Below are 22482 nucleotides of genomic sequence, written 5' to 3'. Positions count from 1 at the left end.
ATATAATTATTATTTGTTTGTCAAAAAGAAAAATAGTACAGAGTTTGTTGTGAATTTTAAAACACTAATAGTCAAAAAAGTATTTTTACAAAACTCATTTTGTTAATAAGCTCTTTGTACTTTGTTTGATTTTTCGTATATTATTTTAGTAAATATTAGAAATAATAAGAAAATAAATATATCGTAGTTAAATGTTTCATGCGGTTTAGAATACTTTTTGACAATTTAATTTTTGAAATTAAATACAAATTATTATGTTACAAGCACTAACGATAATTATAATTATATTGTTACACCAATAAAAGTCTTAAAATTACCGTGCATAGCACGGGAACTAACCTAGTTGCTGACTAAAAAAGAAAGCTCCAATCCCTAATTGTAAATATTTGGAACAAAGAGGTGTTTTTAACAACGATCGTATCTTAATGGCTTCCTAGGCGAAGGCCTGGGGAGAATAATGTTTCAAATATTTGAAGCAATAATATTTAGTTTCGAGGGGCTTGCCAGAAGGTAATCAAGGCAACAATGTTTTCATTTTAATTCACAAAGATCGCCATCCTCAGAGCTCTTCACCTCCTTTGAGAGAATGCATCTCACTTCCCTAGCAAGATCCATTACATGTGCATCCTTGCATCCTAGCCGATTGGCAACAAAAAGAGAAAGGAAATATATTTAAAGTTATAACAGGCAAAACAAGATAGAACATCAGCATAGTAAATGTCAAATACAGAAGTCCAGAGTAAGCATACCGAGTTCAATTAGTGCTTTCTCAAGCTGAAACAGATAGTCTCTGTTTGGCCCAGAGGGGCCTTCTGCATGCACAATTTGCCTGTATTACAGGAAATTTCAATAAGCAAGCATCCACTGTAAAGCGAGTCAACTACAGCTTACTATCCATGTTTTGTTTAGGTTAGAGAGTGGAGACAATGGGGGAAACATCAGATTTTGACATAAATTTCAGAGGGGCAAGAAGGATTGTACAAAGTTAATTGTTTGGAACTTATGAAAAACAAAGTCTAAGTATGATATATAGAGGCTACAAACATTGCATCATTGCATAGGGGAGAAAAACAACTATGGAAAACATCTTTGAAGATGTTAGATAAATTCAGTGTGTTCAAAGAAACGAATATTCAAAGTTTTTAGCATTCTTTTCCATCCCATTGCCTAAAACATTGATCGCCATCCTCAACGCAAGTTGCCACAGGAACAATTGCCAGAAAAAAGAAATAAAAAAAATGAACATAAAAATTGCGACATTTGCAAGAGCGAGAGGGAAAAAAACATGGAGAGATTTAAACATACTTGGCTAACTCCTCTAATGGTGCAGGACCCAAGTAGTTTTGATTCGTCTTTTTATCCGAAGAGGCTACATATCTGAAATTTTTACAAATACCACAACATCAGTCAAACAGTCTAATTGAAACAGAGTTCCATCTAACACACTTAACAACAAAGACTCAATGTGATCAAGAAGCGTGTCAATTTGGCCACTTACACCAACACATTGCTCACAGCTGGTGTTGAACTGGTTGATTCCTAAACATGTAATTTCAAAACAGTACATCAACCAATGGTGCATGAGATGCAGAGTATTAGACTTGTAGAGATCACTATGGATTAACAGAGATAAATTTAGCATTCAGTATTTCACTACTAACCGTATAAAAATCCAAATAAACCTTTTGGTCATATTGTTTCTCTCTCACCTCCAAATACTGCGTGCCATTACACCAAAGAAGGGATTCTGTTAAAATGGTGGCATCGATCATGAACTCTAGGGAAAGAGGAAATATGGTGGTTGCATTAGCTTGTAAAAGATTACCGAGATTGCAGTTTCAATATCCTCCTTTTGGGAAACCTTGTAAGCAACTCCATACTAACATGAACAAATAGAGTTGAATAAATTACCAAGTAATAGCATTTGTACATTGCATTAAAGCAGGAAAATTCCAAATCATCAATACATAAGATGTGAAAAATAGCACTTTATACAAGGATTACAAGCAAAAAATCAAAATGTCGCCTATAATAAATTGTTAGAAATACACTTCTAGCTCAAAAAAGCCTCCCGAGTCAAAAGTTAAGGTCATTGTGAAAGAGGATGGCCTAATCTAGCACTAAACAAGATCAATGTCTCTCATGATCCTCATCAATAATCGACTAAGTGTTTCAGACTAGAACATCTTCTCAATGCTGGAAACTATGCATTCCTCCTGGGCTGGGCTCTTGCGGTTTTAAGGGATTTTTAAAACTGAATTGCTACTCTATATTAGATTAACCCTTAAAAGGTTTTCTAAAACTGAATTGCTACGCCATATTAGATTAACCTTCAAAGGTTTTCAAAATCTTATTGCTACTCTATATAAAGTTTACCTTTAGTTTCGTTGGTGGCTATAGAATTGCAATCAACGGCAAGATTTCATAACTGTTGAATTTGTGTCCTCAATTTGGTCAGTTATAATGTTATACCGAGATGAACAGGTGAGAAATCATACTTAATGTACAGCAGAACCTTAAACTTTTAACAGATTTGATTGTGATCATACTATATGGTGTACAAATTAATAATGTGAGAATGAATAATGTTGTATATCCCTACCTTTTAAAAAGTATGAGATAATCTTATGAATAGTGTTGCTTGGACAATTATACCCTCTAAAATGTTTATTTACTTGATTACTCCCATCAATGTTATATACTCTGTTTTTTTAACTCTTAAGAATAGTGTGCAGACATTGATACCCTCAACAATATTTGTTTACATATTTTCCCTCATTAATGCTACTAGCAACAAAATTTGTGATGTTGGGCCAAACCGAAAAAGATTTTCGAATATTGCTAGCTTGCTAGCTATGGCGCAAGCATCGCGTTCGTTAGCCACCCTAGTTCATAAAAAACTATCACACAATATAAGTACAAGGCTAAGGCACTAATTATGTAATGTACAACTAACCGAGCAAAGTGAGTCAATTACATATAACAATACAAGTCATGGGAAAATATGTTACAAAGATAGAAGAATAGAAGATAGTAATCGTTAAACTAGACTTAAACAATTCAAAAAACAAGTCAAAAATATGAAGAGATTGTTGTGAAGGAAATCAGCCCACGATATGCATACCAAGAATAATACAAGTATCGATCTGCTAAATCTAGCAAGAACTAAAAGCAACTCAGAAGGACAAGGTAAAGTGACACTATTGATCCAACAACATTTACAAAATTCTAAGTTTTGTATCCAATGTTAATTATTTCTATCCCAAATTAATAATAAAATGAAGGAGTTAATTTCAAATTTTCAAGTACAGTAAAAATCACTGCTCCAAGTAAGTTCATTAACATGATTTGATCGTATTCATCAGTTTATGACGACAATAGTTACAACAATACCAAATCCTTAATCTCAAATGGAATTATAGCTCAGCTCAACAGCAATAACAATAATACCAAATCCTTAATCCCAAACAAAAACGAAATCATATCTAGGCTCAACAACTAATTGACTGTTGGTGTAGTAGTGATTGAGAATACAATTGGTAGGGAGGACCCATTTCGATCCCCCGCAACAACAATAGGGATGAAATTAAAACCTAACCACCCAGAAGTGTTCCCCGAATCCGGATTAGCCTAAAGGGTGAACCGGGTGGAACATCAAAAAAAATATTTAGGTTCGACAACAATATCAATAATACCAGATCCTTAATCCCAAACGGAATTATATCTCGTGGATGTAACAAAATTTCAGGCAATGAGAGTCAAAATAATAGCACCCACTGATGGTATTTTCAATATTCTTTTCCACAACCATAAAAACTAAAGTCAACAATTAGTAAGTAAATTACTCATTTTAATCAGTAATTAACAAGAAGCTTTAATCTAAAATCAAGAATATGATTGCTCATTCTCTGTAGCAAGAATCATCAATACTAATTACTTCATCAAAGCAAACTAATTTTTAAAAAAAAAAAAAAAAAAAAAAAAGAAATTAAATTTGTTATTTTAAGTGGGAACTTACACAAATTTCATCAGAAGCTGGCTCTAATGTGACAGTTCTTCCTGGGTAATCAGGTGTTCCTCTGTGATCAGTACTTCCTAAATTAATCAATTCATCAAAAAAAAATATCAAAAATTATATCAAAAAAATTATCAGAATTATATTATAAAAAAAGCCAAAAAAATGTGAAATAATTTCCAAAGAAAAAATAAAAATGAAAGATGCCTTGATAGAAAACACGGCGATAGCCCTTAATAAACCCAGAAAGGCGTTCATCGTAGTTGAACCCTGCTTTCCATATCAATGACCCGTATCCAAAAATCCATAACACCATTTTTTTTTTTTTTTTTTTATCTAACCAATTAGATTATATTCTATCATTCAGAAATCTGAACTTGAGTGTACACTTGTAAAGTGCTTCTCTGTACTCGTATAGCTTAAGAGGAGAGAGATAGTAATTTAAAAAGTGAAGAATCGAAGCGAGTATTTGAATTGTTTTGTTTTTACAAAGAGTGGTACTGTAGGATTTGTTTTTTAATTATTTTACAAAATTGTAGGTTTAACCACCCGACCTATACTCTCACCAGTTTTCCGAGCATGTGCCCCACAATTTTATTATGAAAAACCCTAATTTTCAATTCAAGTCAAATTGAATGTATCAAAGAACGATTACATCATTAAATTCCTAATAAAACACATTCTAAACAACAAATATCGTATAATTAACTAGAATGTCACTTCATTAAACATTGCAAAATAACCAAAAAAAAAAAATTAAAAATTATGCGTGTTCTTCAATTACCTTGCTATGAAAAAATTTAAGTGCATTTTTCAAAGGATTCGCTTGTCAGTTTACACAATTTGGTGTAAAAATTGGTAGAATTTGTGAAAAAAAATTAAGAATTTTAAGTTTGGCAGTAGTTTGTGAAACAAGGGAGGAAATCAATCAAGAAACAACTTTAATAAAAAAAAAAAATTTTAAAAAAAATAGCCATTATATGAGGCCCATACTCGGAAAACTGGTCAGAGTATATGTCTGGTGGTAAAACCTACATGTTTTGTAAAATATGGATGATTATTTTTAATTTCAAAAAAAAAAAAAATGGGTGGTTATTTCATTGCATGGTACATTTTGGGGAGGAATTTACAAAAATTCCTGAAAAATTATATAAGTTTAAATTTGAATAATTGAATTTGGGCAAACTATTATAAAAATATTATCTCAACTAAAGTAAACTTATTAGATCATAAATAACTAGAACAAGATTAGCGCAGTTTTGTTTAAAGACTTTTACACATTGTCACATCAATTATTAGATTATTTTTTAAATTTATACTTCCTTCGTTACGTACTATATGTAACATTTTCCATCTTGGGATGTTACATGTTATGTGCAACAAAAAAAAAAAGTTTCCTTATATAGTAAAATTTTTTGAGTAAATTTACTAAAAGACCCTTACTTCAATCCAATTAACACATTAACTACACATTATTAAGTTATTAATCCAACTTAATTAACCTCAATAATAACACTAACACATATTCTCTCTCCTGCCTCGCAACCAGATCCACCACCATATTTTCTCTCTCCTCTCTCTTAAGCCACCCTCACCTCCACTTTCTTTTCTCTAACAACCACCACCCTATTTTCTCTCTCCTCTCTAACAAGCCACCCTCACAACCAATCTTCTCTCTCTTCTCTCACAACAACCACACCACCACCACCATAAGACCAGGTCGCCACCTTTTCCTCCTCCATTATAGTCGTTGTCGCCACTTCCTTCTTCATTAAAGTTGTTGTCGCCATTTCCTCTTCCATTAAAACTAAAAGTTGAGTTTTTTATGGTCAAATTTGACCAAATAAACCCCAAAATAGCGATGAGGAGGTAATCTTTTCAAATTAAAGTTTTTTTTTCATATTTTTAGGGTGGTTGGTGGTGATTTTGGGGAGAGGGGAGGGAGGTCGATGGTTGTGGGTTACCGAGGTTGCAGGTTTTGGGTTGGGTGGTTGTGGGTATGGTCAGTTTTGGGTGGTTGTGGGTCTGGTCGAATTTGGGTGATTTTTTTGGTGGTGGGGTTTCAGGTGGTGGTCGTTGCGGTTTTGGTGTTATGCTGGCGGTGGGGTTTTGGGATATCGCTCATTGGGTGGTGGGGTTCTGCGATTTGGCTTGTGGGGATGCATGTGGGGTTCAACGATTTGGCTGATGGGGTTTTTGGATAATGGTGGTGGTGATTACGGGAAAGGGTGGTGGTAGTTACGGGGTAGCGACAAGTGGTCGAATGTGGATGGTGGTGGATGTTGCTGCTAGTAGGTGGTGTCAAGGAGGCCATGGCAATTGGTAGTGGTTGCCATTAATTAATTATCCTCCTTTCTCTCTCCTACCCTTAATCACACATCCTTCACTTTGTTAATCAATCATTAACAATTTTTCTTGGGAAACGTGCAACAAGGTTTCTTGCACATAATGTGTAACGAGGGAAGTAATTATTTTAAGACTCGATCAAATGACATCACTACTGCTTATATGTCAACTTTTTATTAAAAAATTTCCCGCCTAAACTAAAAGTGACATTTTCCTCTTTTTTATTTTATTTTTTTTTCTTTTTTCCTTTCAAGATAATAGATAAGCTAATGTTTGGAAAAGCTAAATCAATTACACATTTTCATAAACACTTTATTTATTTTTTACTAAATCGACAAAATTAGGACATAATCGGTGGTTGGCTCTTTCATTTTTTTCTTCTTTCCTCCTATATTAACCACTTTACACTAATGCTAGCATTTTTTTAAAAAAATATATTTTTTAATTTTGAATTTAATTAAATCACTACAAAAAAATAAGAATAGGCAACACTTACAAAAATGTTACTCTTAATAATCCAACGCAACAATATTTATTTGTTACCTTGAACTAAAGTAACATAAAAAAAAAAGTGTTGCTCTAGACTATATAAGGCAACAGTCACTTAAAGTGTTACCTTTTTCTTATCTAAGACAACACATATAATAATTGTTGCATGAAAAGACAACAATAACAAAACTATTGTTTGAAAATGTAACATTAATATCTATATTGCCATATATATATATATATATATATATATATATATATATATATATATATATATATATATATATATATATAAGTTCGGTGGAGTTGGTGGGGACCTCACCTTATGACTTTGAGGTCACAAGTTCGAGCCTTACCAACTACTAAATGCTTGGGAGTGACAACATTTTTGAATTATCTCCTTAGATGACAACATTTTTCATTTGTTGTCTTAGTAAAAGTGTTGCCTTATGTATCATTTTACCTTGGCTTTCAAAATTGTTGTCTTTGAATAAAAATATGTTGCCTTATGAATAAACAACGGGGGCGTAAATTACGCCTCATATGTGTTGCCTTAGCTACAAGGCAACATTTTTTTTATATTAGGCAATGGTTTTGCACTGTTACCTTTGCTATATGTTGTTGTAGTGAATATTTAACATCATGTCTTCTAATACATATGATCAAATATTTTATTACTAAAATCGTGCATCGCATAGGACTAACCTACTACTATAATATTTAATTTCCAAAACTGAATTTATTCATACCTATAATAATTATGCAACAAATCCCCATATCTCACTCTCTTTCCGCTTTCCAAATTCTGACCATATTCACATTTTTTTTTTCTTTTCATATCAATCTCTATTCCCTATTTATATCAATTGAAGATGAAAATTATTATAAACAATGATATATCGTCTCAATTTTCTACAAGCTAAGAAAGCTTAAATCATCAATCAATACTATATACTAAAAGACACACCAGCAATGACACGTGTCATCTCCTGGTGTGTCCTTAGTTATTATATATTTTTATTTATATAAACTACTTATTAAGGAAATAAATCATTTATAAAATAATTTATTTCTGTATACATATTCCATATTAATGTAGTATCTATTATAATTAATATAAAAAGATTTCACAAATCTTTTTTAAAAAAGGTTTTGGCAACTACTAACCTAAAAATATATTCTTAAAATAATTTATAACCTGTTTTTCAACAAGAAAAAAGATTGCTTGGATTTTTTGCCTACTTTTGTTTTAGTTGTATATTAGAAACTCATACAAATACAAATCAACCTATCGCATACAATTTTTTTTTAATTAACCTATCACATACTTTTATTATTGCTAGCTCGACTAATATATGATTGTAATATTTATCAATCAATAATATATAATTGCACATATTTATAGATTACCGTGCATGACACGTGATCTAACCTAGTGTGTGTGTGTTACGCAAAACGAGGCACTTGCGTTATTTTTTTTCGCTAATTTCGAGATCAATTCGGGTCCTTAAGCACTAAAATAACCCTTAAAACCTTAACCGAATATTTTTCGCCACGCAAACGGATAAAAGTTGAATTGGGTTTTAATTTACCATTTATAAGAACTTTTGGGCTATAATATGCAATTTTTTTTTTTAATGACTGTAATTTACAAAATATAAATTTCAAATGGCTGCAATTGACAAATTTTCCTAATATTTTAATCAAAATATAACAAATCGGAATCCCTCTCATTAGATTTATTGAGCTAAAATGAAGGACATGATGTCAAATATTCTAGTTAACTTCGTAGCTATAACAAAATTTTAAAAAATGTTAGCGTTCGTTTTTTATTCATTATTGAAAAATTGAAGAATTTATAAAGAGTGAAAATTCCAAACTCTACAGTTACTAATAAGTTATAGGAGATTGAAAAAAAGAAATGTGAAAGAGACCAATCATCAATCATATATATATCTATTGTAATATATAAAGAGAAAGGGCTTTTTGGGTGATAAATTTCACTATCCCCAAATTGCCCTCCTCAATTTTCAATATTACCTCTTTTATTCACAATTAAAATAAAAATTAAAAAGTAAAATTTATTTTTTTTATAAAAAACTAAAAATAACTACCTTATCATAACTGCTCTCAGTCATCCTTTTTTTTTTTAAAAAAAAAAAAAACTGCTCCCACTCCCTATAATAATTGAAATTGTTCTTAATTTTTTCTTTTTTTTTTTTTTTTTTTTTTTTTTTTTTTTTTTTGTTGGGAAACTACTCTTGATTAGATTAATTTTTGTACTTTTACATAGGAATTGGTTTCAAAGGTTCAAATTTAAGCTAAATTGATAGAAGACTTTAATTTTTTTTAAAACAATAAAAAGATATTCCATAAGTTCATTAACATTTTTTTCATAATTTTTTACTAATATATATATATATATATATTTCCCATCCGCTTTTAAATATAGACCAACAAATATTTATCGTTAAAGATGAGAATATAGCTTAATTAATTTTCTATATTTCACACACACGCATTGCGTGTGTTTCTTACCTTATATATATGAAATGAGAAAACCAAAGCTAAAATAAGAACTAGGAACTAATCTAGGCCTTTAGATTAGTTTAATCAGACGGCTCACATGCTTCCCATGTCATTAATGGCATTTTTGCAATATTTTAACTTTATAAAGAAGTTTCCAATTTCATTTTTCAAAGTAAATGAAAATTTAGTAAAAGTAAATGTAATCAGTCTTAAATTAAATGAAATTGTCTTTTAAAAAAAAAAATTGGAAAAAAGTTTGAAAACAACAAAATTACGAGAATGTCATTAATGATTAGCGGGAGCATTGTGAGCCATTAGATAGAGTGGATCATGTGAGAACCAAGTCTTATAATATGAACTAGGAACTCATCGTGACCGTTGATCGCTCTCAATCCAATGGTTGATGCTTTACCTGCCTTTTAAATTTCATTAAGGGTATCTTCGTAGTTTCGTCCATTGAATGACCTCCCTTTTTTTAAGCGCCGTTTCATTTTCTTTCTTTCTCTTCTTTCACATTTTCTCTCTCTACGTTCAATTTCTCTCATTGGCGATTTTTATCTCCCAAAGAACATCCTACTGCGATATTTATCTTCTGTTCTTCGCACATTAATTTCCTTCAAATTTTGATCTTGAATCTTCGTTCTATGATATTTCTGATCAAGTAAGATATTTGATTCGTTTTTGTTTGTTCTCTTTATTCAATTAGGGTTTTGGTATTTGAAATCTCGATTTTCTAAGTTTATTAGGGTTTTTGTTATTCTTTTGTTTGATTTATTTGTACTTTTGCGTTTTTTTTAATCAGATTAATGATTACTCATTATTTTGGTAATTTTATGTTCAATTTTCATTTTTGATGATGATAATTCGTTTGATTTTGATGTGATTTAAAATTTTCTCTATTTTTTCATATGAGGTCTTCATTTTTATCTAAGCAAAAGCTAATGAGCGCCCCCGGGGCGTTAGATAAGAGAATTAAAGTGCAAATATTAGAGTAAAATAAACATTAATTACTCTGAACGACGCGTGATTTTGTCATGAATTCCTAACTTAATACCATTTCAACCAATATAATTTATCCTTATCTAATGCCCCGGGGTGCTCGTTAGCAAGATCGTTTTATCTATTTGAATTAAGAGTTTTATTTTTTTATTTTGTTTGATTTCTCTAATTAGTGGTATGTTGCTGTAGTCTGGTCATATCCTTAGCCCTTTGGTAATTTATGAAGGCTAGGATTTGACAGAAAATATAGTTCTAAGCATTAAATTAGTATTCCTATAGCAGCTTAGCAAATTAGCTTCAAATATGCTTATAATAGTGTATGAGCATACTGTGGATCTCCAAGTTACGTTAGCCAAAACTCTGTAATTAAACCCGATAAGTTGTATGACTTTGGGACAATTTCAATACTGATTCATAATAGCTAATTAATGAAACATTAAGTCATTAATAGAGAAGGAAATTGTGTTAGCCTATTCACAATTTAATCTTCTTACATTATCGGAGTGCCATATTAGGAGTCATGAAAGTAGTGTACTTTTGGTGTAATGTTGTTCGCTTTGCTTGTTGCTATTCCTTGAATCATGAGAGATTTTTGATATAGCAGCTGTAAAACTGAATAAATGGAAACTGTGATAGGGAACTTTGATATTTGACAGTCGGAGGAAGCCTGCTTGATCTTTCATTTGTTCTCATGATATTTCACATTAGTCCATGTCCTATTTGTCTGATATTACTAATGCATGTATGTAAATTCTTTTTTGTCAAATTAAGTGTAGAATATGTGTCATGTGAAATTACTTTTAGTGGCTTAAAGATGAAGGGTGTTTTTTAAGTGGCTAATGATCTTGAAAGTTTAGGCCACTATTGATAATGTCAGACATTTTGCATTATCACATTGTTAGAAGGAGTTGATATTTTTATTATCAGATCACATTAGATGATTGCTCCATCATATCATGATCTTGAATAGGTGGGCTAGCAATTAACTAAGAGGATCATAAACAAGCAAAGTCTTTGTAAAAAAATTAAATAAGATAAATGATATCATATTGGTACAGGTTTAGTTATATACTTTGTTGTCGATATCCAATTTATAAAAAACTAATTCATGGTTATAGATCAATGAATTTAATTGATTGTACCTTAAATGGAATTCAGATCAACTATGATGATCAAATGGTTTTCTTTTACTTTATTGAATTATTGACATCTCTGCTTGACTCTGATATGAGTGATTTATTGTTTAGGGCTGTCAACTCTTGCTTGACAAAACTTATTTGCATAAAGGATAGCTCATTATAAATGCTTTATGTTTCTTCTTATATTCTTTTTCAGACCTTGATGACTCTAAAGAAGAGGTGAGTATCATATACCAAATTACTGAAAATCAAGGTACTGGAATATAAACAATCTTGTTAATTTTGTATACATTTTTGGACTTTCTCCTGTCAGCTCTTATTAATATCTTCTTGTATATAGTTGAAGGCCTAAGAAGTAAAACAATCAACCCACCCCACCTCCAAATAAAAAAAATGAGAAAGACGAAAAGGAAAATGATTAACACATTAGACACTTACTTTGAAGACTTTTTGGGTGCAAAATAGAGTAGTTCAGGTTTAGTGACATGGTACTTTTAAGATTAACAAATAACATCATAGTATCTTTTGAGACCTTCCTTTACACCTTTAGTTGTGATACTCGTATTAATTAGTATAGTTAGCATTCCATGATCATTTCTCACTGAAACATGGATCACTCACTTATCTCTCTAAAACCTCTAAATTGGATCACTCACTTGTCTCTCTTTGAGACAAGTGCTAATGTTGTCTTTGCTCATTTTATTATTTTCAACTTTATATATACTAGCCTACTAGCTCAAGAGGTAGAGCATTTGTGCAAATGCACAAAAGATGTGGGTTCGAACCCCACGTAGGTTCATTTGTATTTACTTAAAGAAATATTTTATTTACTTCAACTTATTTTGTATCTACTTTTATTACATAGAAAATCAAGCTCACTTATCCAAGGATTAAGATATGACAAAAGTTTTTATAATCTTCTACTACATATCTAAGCATTCATAGCAATTATAGACTGTCAATAAGCATTTCTTCATAGCAATTTCCTGATTTTAGAAATAGAAAAGATGAATTTCATTTGTATTTACTTTAACTTATTTTGTATCTACTTTTATTACTAGAAACTCAAGCTCGCTTATCTAAGGATTAAAGATATAAATATGTTGGTAAATTAATACCCTGCTTTTTTTTTCAGCAATGTTTGCCCTAATAGTTGTCATTGTCCCATGCTCTAATTTGACTCGTCTTTTTAAGTTTACTAATTAGCTTTTGAATAGATTTAATTTACTTTTGAATAAATAATATTTACTTTTGAGTAAATAAGATTTCATTTACTTTTGAGTAAATAATATATAATTTACTTTTGAGTTAATATTACTTACTTTTGAGTTAATATTACTTATTTACTTAGATGCTATTTTAAATTATTTTGGAAAAATGGAAATAAAAAATCCAACCTTTGCACTTTTTTCTCCTAAAAATCCAACCTTCAATTTATTCCTCAAAAATCCAACCTTTATACCCCACGTTCTCTGATAGATCCATGACCTGTTGATGACCGGTTTTATTAAGTCAAATGCAACGTGTTAGCTTTTAACAAGTCAATTAATTTTTTAATTATTAAAAACAAATTAAAAGAAAAAATAAAAAAAACAAAAAAAAAAAACCAGAAACCCGCCAAACACCACCACCTCCACCAGTCAGCCAACTTTTCCCCTTCCCCTTCATTGCCGGCGCACAGCACAACTTCCCGTTCGCGCCCCCCAGTCGTTCCCCAAACGCGGGTGAAGTCCATCTCCCTTGAAGTCTGACCAGAAAACCTCCGTCCAGGCACCACGAACGATCAATTCGCAGCCGCCACAAAACCGCCCCTTACACACCCTCTCACCACCACAAATCCTAACCAGAAAACCTCCGACCATCCACCTCGAACACTTGTTAAAGTCGCCGCCGACTATTGTTCCCCTAGTTACAGCCGGCGATCCTCCTCGAAATTGAATCCCTAAAAAACTAATTTGGGTTTGTACGTGGTGGTGAGAGGGTATGTAAGGGGCGGTTTTGTGGTGGCTGCGAGTTGGTTGTGGCTGCGAATTGGCTGGGTTTGGGTTTCGAATTTTGGTGGTGGTGATTGGGTTACGGGTTGTGGTGGTGGTGCGAGTAGTTTGGGGTGGTTATGGTGGGATTTCATGTCATGGTGGTGGTGAGAATGGTTAGGGGATGGGTGCGGTGGTGAGAGAGTGGTTCTGGTAAGAGTGGTCAGGGGATGGGCTATGGTGGTGAGAGTGGTTAGGGGATGGGTTGTGGTAGTTGACTGGTGTTGTTGATGTTCTGGTGGTTTTGGTAGCGTATTGATGGCGTGCTGGTTGTTGTGGTGGAGGAATTGGTAGAGAGAGAAAGAGGAGGAGTGAGAAAGGAAATTGAGTGAATTAAAAAAATATATATATACTTTTTAACCTGTTTAACAAGTTAAAGGTTAAATGGATCTGTTGGAGAAGGTAGGGTATAAAGGTTGGATTTTGAGGAATAAATTGAAGGTTGGATTTTTAGGAGAAAAAAGTGGAAAGGTTGGATTTTTCTTTTCCATTTTTCCAATTACTTTTTAGCGCTTTTTATTTACGTTTAAGCTATTATGATTTAGTTTTGAGATATAATTATTTACTTTTGATTTTTTTTCGAGCTATTTTAAATTTCTATAGAGATGTTTTTTGAATTACTTTTTAATTTCTTTATTTACTTATAAGATAATTTGATTTACATTATGGATTTTTTATTTTTTATTTTTTTATTTACTTTTGAATGTTATGTATACAATTTTTCTAACTAACCAATACCGTTTGAATGCATCATTCATTTGTGATATTAGAGAATGTGAGATTGTTGGAAGTTGAAATAGAGCTTAGTTTTCCACATGTAGCTTATTTACTAGTACATATACTTCTATTATTTTAATATTTAATTTTATTTATTTTGATGCATCATTCATTTGTGATATTAGAGAATGTGAGATTGTTGGAAGTTGAAATAGAGCTTAGTTTTCCACATGTAGCTTATTTACTAGTACATATACTTCTATTCTTTTAATATTTAATTTTATTTATTTTGATTTACTTTTTGATGGATTTTGAATAACTTTAGAGTGTTTTATATTTACTTTTATAGATAATTTATATTTATTTAATTTTGAATAGCAATGAGTATATGCGGGACAGGTCCAAACTCAAATTTGAAAATTTCCGGTAACAAAGAATTGAAGTATCTCTTACGCGACAACATATTTAAAGTATGAATTATGATAACCTGTATAATTATGCTTACAAAATTGTGTTGAGATTAATTTGAGCAATAATTAGCAAACAAGGGTGTTTAATTTGGTGGTAGAAGATTGGATGGCTGTGGGATCTGAACCCACGCCCTTTCGGACCAGAGCCTAAATTTGGCGCCTTAGACCGCTCGGTTAAATCGTCTTGATGATGTTAATCATTACTAATTTAATCATACAACCAATTTTACATTTCAATAACCATTCTAGAGAAGATGCGATCAAACAAAACAAACTAATTTTCAATATTAAAATTTATATCATTAGAGCCAACTGACCTTCAGTAATTGATCTTGACTACTAGAACTTCTATATTCAATAATTAACCTTTTACCCACTGATATAATAGTAAAACATTCGGCTAGTGCTTGTCAGCCGCGACCTCTTACAAACTAGAATGAAAAATTGCCATTGATGTGCTGAATGATCGTTCAATTTCATTTCTGTAAGCATTGAAGTTAATCATCTTCTACCACCTTAGCTAGCAAACAATGCATCTGGTTGCAAGAGAATGCAAGCATCAAATGTGCCCAATTTACAAGACTTCGGCTACAATTGAAGAGAAATTTGAGCACAGCTAGCAGGTAGAGGAAACACATTAATGTTTCTTAGATTAGCTTTATGTACTACAACATTTTTATTTTTATTTTTTTTTACAACAGCAAAAATCTAAATTAATCATAAACTAAAGTACACACTAGAACATTAGGGGTAGAACATATAACAACTTTCTACTCGGAAGCCATACAAGTTCGGTGGGATAAGACGCTTTCCTTTTTGAGCCACTCATCCTGCAAAACAAAGGGTTAGTAAACACAGAGGAAGTTAAACTTCTTAGAGAATGACTTTGCCTTCTAACTCATGAACAACAAGAAGAGACCAATAAATTCAAATTTTGAGAAGAGGAATTGTTGGGGCTTGCAGCAGACTTCACCGGTGAGTAGACTGGAGCATCTAGAAGGGGCACTGACGTACTTTCACACGATGATGAAACTTGATCAACCATACCTATGGTCGAATCTTCTTGTGCCAAATTTGGAGTTGCTTCACACCTATCATGCCCTTTCACAGGAGGGTGACTAATCTCCATTGGTGTAAACACCTCTTGAGTTTCAACACTATCCATTTTCTTTGGATGATCGAGTACTCGGATGCTTATAAAATCCTTCTTGGAAGAGCAATAGTAGTGTAGTGTCCGTCCCTTAGAAATCGCTCCATACATTGTTGGAGTGAGATGCAAATAGGAATCAATACGTTTTCGGTTACAAAACCAATAACTTGACCCTGTAAGATTTGGGTTTTTTGTTTCTGAAATTGACTTCAGATCAGAATTGTTATCAATAATGTTGGGCCTTCGATCTTGATCGATAGGGTTAGCTTTACCCTCCTCCGAATTCAAGGATTTGGCAGCAACATCCTTTTCCTTTTTGGTGACATCTTTTACACCAATACACCTACGAACACAACCATCTCCACTACCATCTCTTTCCTTTATTTTCCCTTTTTTCCCTAACTTCCTCTTTTCTTCTTCTTTCCCAATTTTAGCATAATCTCTAAATATTTTATCCTCTCTTGTAACTGCAAGTGCCTCATTAACAAAATCCGGAGACCAACCCAATAAAGAGGTCACCTCATTGAGTTTTGGTGAAACTCTCTGTTGGTGGGATCAATCTTAATTGTTTGTGCGAGATCCATGAAAGCTGATTCGGGTTTATTAAGCCCTAAAGCTGCCACCGCCCTTCTAAAGTAAGCTTTCACATCTAACCCACTTGACAAAAGAAGGAACTTGACTACTACAATCTGCTATCAAACTAATGAAATAAAATCAAAATAAATTCATCAATGGAATAAAAACCTGCAGCAACTTTTAATATGAAACAATTACTTTAAAATGTAATTGGTTTACTTTTACTTGGTTTATATCTACTTTTGACCACCATCAACAAATTAAAAATGTACATAGATTTCTCATAGGAATTTCATCAAACAGTTTATATGCAAAGTAATAAATTTAAATGTAAGGGTTTTCAGATCTAGGTGTTTAGGAACTTTAACAACAAAATCGATTTCTATAATAATTCGTAACCTCATAATTATGAAATAAAAGTTCAAATTTCACTATAAAGAACCCTAAATTGACGATACTCACAATAAAATTAAATATAATCCAATGATAATGAAATTGAATTCCGTTAATTTAAAAGAGACAAAAAAAAAAAAAAAAAAACATCTTACAGTAGAAGCTGCTTCAATGGAGTAGAAAAGGCTCAAAAAATCACTTCAATGGAGTAGAGAAAGCTCGAAAATTGCTTCAATGGAGATTCGGAGCACTAGCTTCAATGGAGGAGAGAGATTAATCGGAGGAGAGAGTACCTGTAAGGAGGGTGGTCCTATCGTAAGGAGGTCCTTCCTTAAATGCCCATTGGCCCTTTAGAAGCCTAGGACTTTATACTTGTTAGGGTGTATTAGGATTTGAATTCCTGACTGTTTGGGAGACCTTGAATTAGAAATGATACTCTCATCACACTTTTTTGTAAGAAACAAGTAGGAGTCGCCAATGAGTTTTAGGAAAACTCATAAACCTTGTTCATGCCTTTCTCCCAAGTAGAGTTCAAGGGATAATTAGCACGAATCGTAAGTATTCCCATGCCCAAATTGGTCTACATAACCATAAATGAGTTCGGGAGCGAGGGTACTAAGATAACGTTCCCTTTAGAGGGGAATCGCTATCTTAGCTCTAGTATGGCCTCTACTAGCTCTTCTTTTTTCACAATTTCATTACCAAACAATATATGCAACGTGATACCTAAAGACTAAGTTAGTTGATTTTATTTACAAGCATTAATCACGTAGGAATTACATTGCAAAAGTCGTTATTCTTTGTTTAACCAATATTCGTGAAAAGAACAAAATAAACAATATTCGCCTTGTCTTAAGTGATAAAACAACAATTAATTATCAAATTCTATTCTTGATTAACAAAAGAATACTATGTAAATTAATTAATTAAAAGTTTGTTTAAAGTGATCAAACAACACTATTTATTCAATTAAAGTTATTTAAACAATAAAGGAAAAGTGATTTATCTAAGTGCTCAGGAAACTAACCGTTCTTCTTTTATGTTAAATCTTCGTTTAATGTGTTTATGGACTTTCTTTCTTCTTCGTACCTTCAAGAGCTTCAATGGATGGATTAGGGTTGAAGAGTAGTTGGGAAGAAAGAGGGAAAAGTAGTATTATAGTAAGAGAAGTAGAGAGATGAGGGTTTTGAGAATAATAGGGTTTTAATTCTGATTTTTCCGGTCCTCGTGATGCTAAACGAAGACGCCTATTTATACGCGTAGAGATCTATGCGTGGGCGCGATTGATTGAGTTGCGCTAGGTGCCGCGCTCATCTCAATGTGGTGCGCACAACTGATTGAGTTGCGCTGGTTTGCGGTTTGCCTTATAGGAAAACACGTTTTTAAAACTTCCATAACTTTTGATTGTGAAGTTGGATTAATGCGTGTGAAATATAATTAGAATGCTCTGAATTTTTACTTTCTAATGCCATTGGAATAATTAAAAAATATGTTATGGATCAAAAGGTATGGCCGTTGGAGTGCAAGGGTTTCGGTTTTTGGGCCCGGTTTAGTGTTTTGATCATAACTTTTTCGTTTTGGCTCGGAATTGGGCTTATAATGTACTGTTGGAAAGGTCTTTGAAAGGGCTATCCATATGTATAGGAATTGCACGGGAATTTGATGGTTGCTTTATCTGTTTGGCTTGGTTTTCAACAATGCAGGTTCCATTGGATCCAATCATTGCTTTTGACGCATTTGGGTTTGTTATTAATCAAGTTTAAACATGTAAGAACACGTTTTAGGCATAATTAGTAATTGGATAAGGCTCTAATATAACTTGGTCCCAAATAGGGTTTTAACTTACTTCATAATGCTTTTCGTAGTCCATAAACATTTCAACTTTGGTCTAACATGAAGAACGGATTTTTGTAACATCATCGCACTTCCTTTCGGGACAAGAGGCCAAAATTAGGTGTCTACAATCAGCCCCCACTTTGATCAAGTATAGAATAGACGATGATCAAAGTAGTCAAGAAAATTAATCCGAGACTCATTCGGCGAAGTTCTCAAAGAATAGAGAATCTTTCAGAAATGTTAAGGATGTGGAAACAATCCTTGGTTCGCTAAGTGTTCAAAACAAGTAGCTAATAAGGCTAGAAAAAGTTATCTCTAGTCTCAACGTGCTAAAGAATCTAGATTGATCCTTTGCATTTGTAGAACACTTTTGGTGATGTCAAGTCATGAGAAGAGATCGGATTAAAAAAGGAGTAAAGGAGATGATTTCCTCTCAATCATGTCATCGTTGGTCGAAAGTCCCTCGATTTGTCATTGAAACTTTAGCTTGTCTTTAACAAAGTAAAAAGATGAAAAAGGTGTTTTTGGTATTCGAGCCGAAATGGTACGATATTCGAGCCGGATGTCCACAAGATAGAAATACATGTTTCAGGACTGGAGGCATTTATCCAAATCTAGTGAGAGGGAAGAAAGTCAACAAATCACTCAACAGTTTTGTCCACAAGATGAGTACACGTGTCTCAGGACTGGGGGCACGTGACTACATAGGCGCGACATCATCTCGTCGCTTCTTTATACAGGGGGTGGACGGACACCCTAACTGTCTGATAAGCTGGTAAGCTCACTAACTACCGTATTTGCTTCCAATCAAGAAGTGTTTGTTCCTGATGGTTCGGCACGCTGTCGACTAGTGAGCTAATGCCTAAAGTAATCCTCTACCTTTTAGTTTCAAGAGGTAGATCTCGTAAAGCTTGGGCTGAAGTGAAATTTTACGCAACACCTACGCCTTACAATTTTGCTCCATACGATACGCCTTTTGCATTTTTATGCTGCATGACAACGCCTTCCTTTTTGCTTCGGACGTGAAAAAAGAAGAAAAGCCGAACATTTATAACGTCAGTACAGTAAAATGACAAACCTGACTATGGGTGCTTTTACGTAAAGCACCACCACGGAACGTCTTAAGACACTCTTACGAAAAACGTTCAAAACGTATGCTTAGGGAAGGCACAAAGCACGGTGTGCATGTAAGATAATGCAAAAAACTAACAAAGAAGAAAACAAACTACAAAATGCAAAGCAAGTTAAAATATTTTGATAATTTGCGCGCCATTACATCTAATAACAAGAAAAAACCGTTGAAAAATGATCAAACGGATCAAAATCTGGATACCGGTCATTTTAGTGACCAGTATCCGCACGCAACTCAATAGGTCGCATAGGCCAGGCGCGCGCTTCATTCCGAGTTGCGCTGGTTTGTCACACGCAACTAATTCAGTTGCGCGCAACATTTAATTCAGCAAAAAGAAATCGCTGAACGCGATTTTCATTTCGCACTCTCGCCTCCCTTTTCGCCATTTTCGAACCTTTCTCTCTCTAGAAAGCTTGTTTTCTTGTGATTTTTGAAGCTAAGGGAAGTAGATCTCGCTCTTAATTCATATTTGCCATAATTTGTTCATTCTTGGCTGAATTTAGGCGATTTTCGAACTGTTAAACCCCAAATTTTGAATTTGGGGTTTTTTTATTTGACTTGTTTTCATGAATTTGTTGTTTGTCGTTGTGACATGTTTAAGCAATATATTTTAACAAATTTCATGCGAAGTGATAAAGTATTGATCCTGTATGAGCATGTCAAGCATATATGTGTTATTTTTTTAATTTGTTCATTATAATTTTGACTTTGTGCTTGAACTTTATTTCTCTTTTTTGCTCACATAGACTATACTTGTTAATTTTAATGTAAATTGAAGTGTTTAGAACAACAATTATGCATTAAAATTATAAACAAAATTTTGAACTTTTATAATAGCATGAATTTGTTCTTGTGACTCATGTTTTTTTTCATGCGTAAGTTGCAAAATTGGTTTTATCAATGATAAAAAAATAACCGATGGTTATTATTATTCACTTATAAAACCGTGATTTCAAGATTTTCACAAAACTAGTTAGTTTTAGGAAATTCTTGAAGAGATCATCGAACTGGAATAGTTTGGCTATACTTCTTGCTTTTGAGCCCCCATTTTATGTTTTCGAATATTGTAGCCCCCAATGTGGGTGACTTTGATGACTTGTTTGTTTTTTAATAATTAGACCCTTTCATGTTGCTTGAAATGGGTCTAGAAATCCCGTGTTTTGTCTTATTATGATAACAACTAGGATCTTGGAAACGATTAAACTAGTGTGTTTAAATCGTTTTTTGACCATTCATAGTTTTAACAAAGAAATTTGCTAAGTCTAGCAATATTGGTCATTCATTAGAACAAGTACAGAGAAAAATGAAATGTTGTTCAAATTTTTTGTCTATTCTTGCTACTTTTGAATTCTTTCTTTTGATTTCAAATTTTGTCACTGTTTTGAAGCTCGAGAAAGTAAATGTTATCCTCCTTGCGAAATTCCAATGTGTGCAACAATGGAGAATAATTTAGAATGAAGACTCCTTAATTTCGAATTTAGGAGTCTTTGTTTACATTCTAACTCATGAAATTGTTTGTTTCCCAAGATCACATGCATAACACACAAGACACATAATCATACCTTTGACGCGTGAATTCCACGAAGCTATTCGACAGGCAAATCAGGGAGAGAATAGAGCCCCAAGCGTTGCTCCTCTACTTAGTCCATGAGATTTGAACGAGTCGTCCACCAATACTAGATTGGTCGAGTGATTGAGGAAAACCGCGATCACCACCTTTACGGACAACCGACCACCGCACGAACCACCACCACCGTGACACACCACCGGAGCCTAGGAGGAGGAGAGAGCCGTGTGAGAGAGAGGACTTTGAGAGGGGTTGGGTTTCGTGTTTGCTAATTAGGGTTTGATCACACTGATCAGTTAATTCCTTACTTTCTGCAAACCTAGGCACCTAGTCTATTTATAATCTCATTATAATTAGACTAGGGCACGAAGCCCAAAACTCCCTTGTCCACTCCATATGGCCGGCCACCTAGAGTGATGAGGCCCATGATGGGCCTCGTCCTTTAATGCTCGATCTAGCCCCTTTGTGTGACCTTATAGGATCCGTCCAATTGGGCTTTGGCCTATTTTACTAGTCCAAAGATCGTTAGTACCTCTAGCTATGGAAAAACGACGACCCAAATGTACGAACTTAATTATCTCCATAATTTGATCCATTTATATATCTAGTAATTGCACACGACGAAGACATAACTTCTTCAATCTCCTTAAGTCAATATATGTGTCGATTTGATAATATGATTGCATCACATGTCGAGATCATATTAATCTACAAATCGTTTCTTGAAATCTGAGTTAGAATTACAAAACCAAATGATTACTGTGTAATGCATTTGAACGCGGCCACGTATTTTCTGAATTCTCCCTCTTCAAGCGGCCATGACACATTTCCTAATTTAATAGGTAGACTCTATCCAATATTGTGGTAACATGACTCCCACTCAACTTCTAAAATAACCGGGAAACACCCTTTATAATCTCCAGTTACGGCTAGACGTTTGAGTGTACCACAGTCACAACATCCATTGAATGAAATCAATGTTCCACTCATGTCAAAGGAATCCACTATTATATACGGAAGCTCTATACTTGAACTTCAAAGTAGGTCAATAGTTCGATCATGCATCATTCATGCATATCCAAGTGATTGAC

At 33.2% G+C, this 22482-nt stretch overlaps 1 protein-coding gene across 1 annotated transcript; it reads right to left on the bottom strand.

Moving 5' to 3' along the window:
- Positions 1–353: 353 nt before the first annotated feature.
- On the bottom strand, positions 354–4423 carry LOC145634915 (gamma-glutamylcyclotransferase 2-3-like). The gene is made up of 8 exons (XM_081686247.1): positions 4223–4423; positions 4019–4095; positions 1826–1879; positions 1662–1718; positions 1499–1539; positions 1306–1377; positions 750–829; positions 354–635 (listed from the first exon to the last, which is right to left on the bottom strand). Exons 1-8 carry the CDS (start codon positions 4329–4331, stop codon positions 532–534), a joined length of 594 nt encoding a protein of 197 aa, XP_081542373.1. The 5' UTR covers positions 4332–4423; the 3' UTR covers positions 354–531.
- Between the last annotated feature and the right edge of the window lie 18059 nt (positions 4424–22482).

This window comes from Chenopodium album, chromosome 6, assembly GCF_948465745.1.
Source record: "Chenopodium album chromosome 6, dcCheAlbu1.1, whole genome shotgun sequence".
In the NCBI taxonomy this organism is placed as follows: domain Eukaryota; kingdom Viridiplantae; phylum Streptophyta; class Magnoliopsida; order Caryophyllales; family Amaranthaceae; genus Chenopodium; species Chenopodium album.
The sequence above is the reverse complement of the archived record's forward strand: the minus strand, read 5'-3'. Positions and strand labels throughout refer to the sequence as shown.

What these genes read in the sequence shown, in the direction of transcription:
- LOC145634915 (XM_081686247.1), bottom strand. Translation starts at nt 4,331, where the DNA reads ATGGTGTTATGGATTTTTGGATACGGGTCATTGATATGGAAAGCAGGG. An exon ending in CCATTAGAGGAGTTAGCCAA is followed by an intron (nt 830 to 1,305) that starts GTATGTTTAAAT and finishes CCTGTAATACAG; the next exon opens with GCAAATTGTGCATGCAGAAG. An exon ending in GAAAGCACTAATTGAACTCG is followed by an intron (nt 636 to 749) that starts GTATGCTTACTC and finishes CCAATCGGCTAG; the next exon opens with GATGCAAGGATGCACATGTA.